At 43.1% G+C, this 7,465-nt stretch overlaps 1 protein-coding gene across 1 annotated transcript in view; it reads right to left on the bottom strand.

The window, feature by feature from the left end:
- The window catches only part of LOC111665591 (transcription factor COE3), a 138,388-nt gene extending 130,923 nt beyond the window's left edge, over positions 1 to 7,465 (bottom strand). Inside the window, exon 1 of the mRNA XM_087177797.1 lies at positions 6,710 to 7,465. Within this exon, the coding sequence (XP_087033923.1) occupies positions 6,710 to 6,843 (134 nt within the window). The 5' untranslated portion in view covers positions 6,844 to 7,465. The remainder of the gene's footprint in view (positions 1 to 6,709) is intronic.

Genomic DNA, 7,465 nt, shown 5'->3' with positions numbered 1-7,465 from the left:
CACACACACACACACACACACACACACACACACACACACACACACACACACACACAGTCTGTTACTAAAGAATTAAACTATGAAAGTGTTTCAGATCAGGAGTCACCATCATCAGACAGAACGAGATTATTATAATAATAATAATAATGATGTTGTTATTATTATTATTAATAATAATAATAACAATGTTGTTATTAATAATAATGTTGTTATTAATAATAATAATAACAATGTTGTTATTATGCTTCCAGGGTGGAGACAAACGTGACGGGATCGTTTTACAGGAAAAGGAAATAAACAAACTGTCATTAAAAAGCTGTTAAAAAAAGTCTGTGTGGTGTGTTCATGGGATTTCAGGAGAAAACAAGCTTCGTCTGCAGGAGTCTGAACAACAACGTAGAATAATAATCTGATGATGTTTTTTACTCTGTAAACTGCAGATTGTAAAAGTCGGGGGGTCAGGACGCCAAACTAAAGGTCACGTGTTGATCATCAGACTGGAAATCATCACGTCTGAATCTCTCACGTTCAAAGAAACCAACTGATGCAGGTGAAGAGTCTGCTCAGGTCTGGGGACTAAAGCTTGAGACAAGGGACAAGATGAAAGTTCAGCCGCACCAGGTCACAGACATTTCTACACGTTTTTTTCTTTTTTGTGAAATTAGTTTTTGAAGCTTCTTAAAAGATTCAGATCAAACGAATGTCTGAGGAAACAGCTGGTGACAGTCGTGAAGGAACCTGAAGAGTCTGAGCTGAATGAGCAGCGTGAGGGGAAACACATTATAGATTATAAATGTACAATTCTGCGTCTATTAAAAACGATTTAAACTATAAAACCTCAGTGATAATGTGACGACAGCCTCTGTGTTTCACTCCAGCTTCAGACCGACTCTCCACCTGCTCCGGCCTCACGTCGACTCATTTACTGCCTGAAACTGAAGTCGCACTTCATCAGTGAACTCAGAGTTCTTCGTTAATTCAAGCCTCAACAGCAAAATCAGTTCAAATCCATCAGTGAAGCAGAGACACAGAAACAGACTGATCTGTCTCCACCTGCTCCGTCACCTGCTCCACCTGTACAACAGGAAGCTCTGGGTGACAGTGTCGTCAGGTTAAACCACAGGTGAAGCAGCCAGCTACGTGTCTTCAGACGTTCACAGAAGTCAGAGTCTGACCCAGTCCATGTTTCCCTTCACCTGTCCTGATGCTGCAGGTGAGCAGAGCTCAGGTAGAACCACCTCAAGACTGGAGAAGCTGTACTGTTTATTTTCCAGCTGATTTTATTTTTAAATTAAAAATTTCAGATCTGTTTCTTTAGTTAACGACGTACCCAACACACTGCCGCCTGTTCGAGTCCCACCTCTCTGCGGTTCACCGTCTCATAACAGAACAAAATGTCCCAGAAATATTTCAAAATAAAGCAACACACTCCTCAGCTGCAGAGCTGCTGCTGCAAGAGACACAAGCACGCACGCCATGACACACACTCACAGAAAGCTCTGACCTTTGACCTCCTGCACACCTTCACACGACCTGCAGTGAGTCAGCTGACAGTTTGTTTTTCATGTTTAAACACGTATGAAATCTTGAAGGCTGAGATCCTTCCCTCACACGTTTTAAAAATCATGTTTAAAACATGTTTAACACATAAAGACAAAAAGGTTTTAGGAAATGTTTTTTAAAGAATCACTTTAAGCCTCGACCTGGAGGTTCAGGTCCAGCTGCAGATGGTCTCCTGTACCTTCAGCTGAACTCAGCTGTGAGAGAGAAAGTGACACAGTCTGATTTTATCCTTTTAAAACCCTCCTGTCGGACGAGGATCCACAGAGACCGAACAACGATCTGGATCCAGAGGAACCTGCGTCTTTTTCCCCAGCTGCTAAAAACACAAGAAACCTGTTCTCACATAAAAACACTGACGTGGGTCTAAAAAGGAAAAAGATGAATGTGAGTGTTTGTGCACGAGGACACACTGACAGACCGTGTTCAACTGATCACAGAGTTTGATTTTCGACGTGTGGACAGATGAACGATCCACAGACCTGCAGCAGAAACACACAAAGCCGTCGCTGCAGCACAGACTCTCTCTCAGTGTAAAGATCGCACTTTAAACTCTTTCATGTTAAAGCTTCAGGGTCAAAGTCACTGATTCACCTTTTACACCTCCACCTTCATTTAAACACGCAGCAGCATCTCCACCTTAAACAGACGTGAACCACAAGTCGCTTTCTTCTGTTTCAAAACCTCATTTCATGTCTCTGTTTTGTCATTTTTTATTTTACCGTTACCTCAGCCATGACGCCTCTCCTCTGATTGGTCAACAACCCTGTGATTTTTAATTCTTTTTATATTGTTATTTATGAAGAGTTAATAAAGTTAAAGCTGTGGTTGTTACCGCGGCGATGCAGATAAATCACATGGTTCCTCGTTGATTTAAAGACAAAATTCACGCCCGTGAGTTTTGGTTCATTTCTCAAATGAACCAAAACTCACAGGCTTGAATTTTGTCTTTGGCCTGTTCTTAAATATGAAATATCACGATTTCAGCTGTTGTGATCAGGAATGATTCAAAGCTTCATTAAAGAGCTGAAGCCCAGATTTAAAGTCGGTGGTGGAGACAGAACCAGGATCAGATTCAGACACTTTCACTGGGATTAAATCTAAAGGATGATCTGCTGTGGTTCAGTTTCCTCACTCTTTATTTTTCATTTATGTGTTAATTATTATTTATTTCACCACGCTGTCTTGTCTTCTCCTGAGATCTACCTGTTCTCATGCACCTGAACTTTCCTTCAACATAAAACAACAAGTGTTGAAACAAGTGTGAGTGACTTCCATCGCTGATCAATAACAGACTGAACGCTGCTGAAAACAATAATGAACTTCACACTGCAGGTTTGTGAACGCAGCCTCAGTGTGAAGAGAAGCATCCACCTTCATCAGGTTCAACTTAACGTCTCGTTCCCTCACTGTCGTTATGACTGTCACCGCTCCAGCTGTTTGCTCTGTGCTGTCCAGATGTTCTGCAGCATCCGACTGAAATGTTTTTTTTTTTTATTATGTCTTAAATAATAATAGTAATAATAAAGTGTCTCATTAACACTTTTATATTATTAATGTGAAGATTTTTCTAGTTTTAATTACAGACTCTTCTTCTTCTGTTTATTTGAATTTATCTTGTTGATAAAATTGCTTCAATAAAACCGTTAAAATACAGATTATTCTGTTTTATTCTACTGATTTCATAAATATCACTGGTCTGTTTTTCAGGATGATTCATGTCAGTTTTCACCGTCTCAGATTTTCTCTGTGTTTTCGCTGATGTCTGATGGAGGTTTGTGTGATTCATTAACTCCTGCACATCTGTCCAGAGGTGGATCCATGTGGTTTTTGTGGTGTATTAATATTAAAACCAACTCGATGAGGATGATTCAAACTTCCTGTGACTCGCAGCAGGAAACACCACACACACAAACACACACACACACACACACACACACACACACACACACGTCCTGTCTCCTCGAAACAAAGATTGACAAACACAAAAACACACGAATCTCCAGCTGCCGCTCAGAAAACCCACAGAACACAAACACATCCCATCAGTGAGTCCGGCGCTGTTATTAACGAGGTTTAGTGTGAAGCTGAAACTTTCATTTCTCTGACACAAGATCTGATCTGTTCTCCGCACAAACAACCAGCAGAACCCTGGATACACACAGGTCATCTTCATCTTCATCATCATCATCATCATCAACGGCCTCGTTACAGAAACCCTTAAATCCATGATTCCACGTCTGAATCTCCTTCACTTGAATAAATCTGATCAGATATTTCCTGATTTATTTACTTCCTGTCTGTTCTGTAGAACTTCCACTGAGCCCGTCCTCATTGTTCTCACGTTCCTTCTTCTCCTCGTTAAAGGTTCTTTAACAGAACCCAGGGGTGTATTCTAACGACGGCTCAAGCGACACAGAATATTAGAAATCCTAATTTATAAAATGTAATTATGGGTTTTAAAATACACACGATTCAACATCCACATCCAGCGGATAAAACACACACACACACACACACACACACACACACACACACACAGTAAAGCTGAACGTTCATCTAGAGAAGCAGAAACTCTGAAACTAATCTGCGGCTCCAGAGCAACAAACAGAAGAATATCTGAGCTCGTGTTTTCATCTGACGCTTGTACAGAAACTAAGAAGCTGGAGCGTGAGAGTGAAGAGAGACCGAGCAGCTTCTTCACACGTTCACCTCTCAGCTCATGTGTTCACACTGAGGCTGACGACACTCGTTCAGCCCTGAACACACCGCTGCTGCTTCTGTTAGAGTCTGGATCCTGGTCTCAGCTCACACCTGTAAACCCTCAGACTGCAGCTCTGGGTGTTTGACTGTGAGGAGCCGCTCTCTTCCTCCTCTTCCTCCTCTTCCTCCTCCTCAGCTTCATCTCTCAGGATGATTGTTGTACAAACTGTGAAACCTTCAGAGACTCTGATGCTTTTTGTGCAGCTTTAATAAACTTCATGTAGAAGAGACTCAGTCACAGAGTTCATTTTACTACTATTTCATCTGGATTTATATCAATCAGCTGATTGATCGATCAACGGTAAAATAACTGCCAACGTTGTGATAATCGATCAATCATTTATTAAATATCTGATCTGTGATTATAACCTGCATCTTCACATCTCACACCTCAACATGTGTAATTCTGACTACGGGAAACTGTGAGGGACATTTCCTCCTGTTTGCTGCCTTTCTTTAGACCAAATTAATCATCACTTAATTGATCAGTTAATTGTGAAAATAACAATTAAATTAATCAATAATGACAATAATCCTGATTTAGTTCAGATGGTGTTTGTTTTAGCTGTTGGCCTGAACCTGCAGCTGCTTCGGTTCATGAACATTTAATCTTTAATGTTTGATTAATTAATTTAACTGTTTGATTCTGGATCAAATTTATTAATTTACACTCAAACTGGTTCTTTATTAAAACCGGTTAAAACTGGATCTGATCACTTTTAGTTTTCAAGATGAAATGTGACTAAATCAAAGCTGAACTCGAATTAAAGCGGGAACCAGAGGATCCCTCCATGTGGGGGGGGGGGCGCCGTGGTTTGGGTCGCGTGCGGAGCCTCTTCAGTCTGTTGATGGATTTTCTCTGTCAGTGTTCAGGTGATTTAAACCTGCATCGATTTCTCCGAGTCAACGGTGAAATTTCCCTCCTCACCTGAGACACTGAAGCTGTTCACACCTGAGACTCTCTTTTTTTCCCCGATACGTTTTACCAGAAAACTGCAGTTTAAAGACGGAGGAGAAAATCTGACTTTTCTAAACTCTGAAATTAGACTTTTTATTTTAAACTGCGGAAACATTTTTAAATTAAATTATCGATTCTGAGGTTTTTAATTCAGATTTTCAGACGCTTCTGACTTTTAATTAATATTTATTTAAAAATGGTGAAGCTTTAAAGTTATTATTATTATTATTATTATTATTATTATTATTATTATTATCATTATCATTATTTTAAATGGGCCTGTGGTGAAGTGGATGAATTCAGGGTGAACTCGGAGTGTCTGCTCCGCTGCGTCAAACGCGGTTTTTCTCCCGCTGCAGAACATTTTAATTTAAACTGTGACTCTGTTAAATTTTAGTAATTTCATCCACTTTCATTCAAAATATAAATCTGAGTTTCAATTCTTGTTTTTAAAATAAATTCAGAATTTAGATCCGAGCCGTTTGGAGACGAGAGAAAACACTGATTTAATTAAACACTCATGAACTAATTCCTTTGATTATCTTCATAATAACATTTAAATATTGTCAGAGAACAGACGGAGAACCGGCGCGTGCAGCGGCTCCGCGCTGCTCCCGCCGCCTGTCCGAGCTCTCTGCGCGCGGCGTGTTGGTGCGGCACCGAACCGCGCGGCACATGTGTTTCAATGAATAATCGGAGACGCGGAGCGGGAGAAGTGAACATTATTTCAACTTGTCTTTTGGTTTACAAAGACACGTGGAGGCGGGAAAGTGATTCGGCGCCGGTCTCCGCTCGCACCGGGCAGCCGGTGAAGCCGAGTCCGCAGCAGAGGAGGAGGAAGACGGGGAGACGGGGCTGCGGCTCCGCGCTGAACCATCAGCTCTGCTGCTTTTAAAGACTCAGAAAAAGAAGAAACACGTTGGTTTCACCTGCTGACGCCTCGTTGCTTTTTATTTTTAATCCAAATATATTTTTTTTTTTTTTTTCTGAATGGTGATCAGATCAGTTTTTAATCGATATTCAGAGGGAACCCGGAGCCGGAGTATCCAGCTGATGCTCTGACACTTTACACTGAAACTTTTACAGTCCCGGGTTTTCAGCTGGGTCTGGTCCGGGTCTAGAGAAATCTCCTGCTGCTTCATAGTTTGATGTTTTATGATTTCCTGCAGAAACACACTAACAGCTGTCTGTGCACTTTAACTGCAGTAGAAGAAGAATTAACTTTAACTGGCTGTTTTCTGGTTCCTGCTCTTTTGCTCTGCAGACTGAACCGGACTGAACCGGACCCTCCGTGCAGGTCTCACGCGGATCCTGGAGGAGGCAAACGGGACTTTCACCTTGACGCTGGAGTTTTCTAACTGTGGCTAAAGAGCGACTGTCAGCGCAGAGCAGACCGGGGACAAGTTGGTGCTTTCGGGGTGTTTTTACCTCTGGGCCGCTGTGTTCGCGTCCAAAATCCCTGCGCCCTGCATCCAGGAACGGACCGGGGTCATGCCGGTGGGGAGCGGCTCCTCCTTCATGGTCAGGGCCCCCCGGGGGAGGCTGTCCTGGATGGAGAACATCAAAGTGTCCTTCTGGGAGCTTTGTCTTCACCAGAAACAAGAAAGAAGAAGAAGAATAATCCTCCCTGTACCAGCCACTCAAAAAAGCCAAAGGACCACCTGGATTAAGGTGGAGAAGAGGAGCGATGAGGAGGAGGAAGGAGGGGAGGAGGAGGGGTGGGGGACACACCAGCGAGCTTCCCCAAAGTACCGGGTCCTGATCCAGAGAAGAGCCCCGGATCCCTCTGGGTTTCTTCGGGCTTGTTTTAGATCCCAGCCCCAGCTCGCAGCAGCACGGGCTTTAAAGCGGCGTCTCTGAAGTTAAAAGAGGGCGGAGAGAGGAGCGGAGAGCGGGGAGAGCATCTCAGAGGAGCCGTGGCAGAGACACGGAGCACAATCAGCCGGGATCCGGAGCGCCTGACTCTGGGAGAACGGAGCGGGGAGAGCCGGGGATCAGAGGGAGGCGAGCAGCCGCGGATTGTGGAAAAATGAAAAGTGGGATAAAAAAACAAGCCACTGCTTCAAAAAGGAGTAAAATGAAATGATTAGCAAACAAGAGGGAGGGACGGACCGTGGAAGGCTGCGGCTCCCGCGGGAAAAGGGGGATTGGGCAGCGAGAAATCTCATCCCCTCCCTCCCCGAC

The sequence above is a fragment of the Seriola lalandi genome, unplaced genomic scaffold (assembly GCF_002814215.2).
Source record: "Seriola lalandi dorsalis isolate HSWRI2012SDOR001 ecotype SW California unplaced genomic scaffold, Sedor1 jcf7180002054655, whole genome shotgun sequence".
In the NCBI taxonomy this organism is placed as follows: domain Eukaryota; kingdom Metazoa; phylum Chordata; class Actinopteri; order Carangiformes; family Carangidae; genus Seriola; species Seriola lalandi.
The sequence above is the reverse complement of the archived record's forward strand: the minus strand, read 5'-3'. Positions and strand labels throughout refer to the sequence as shown.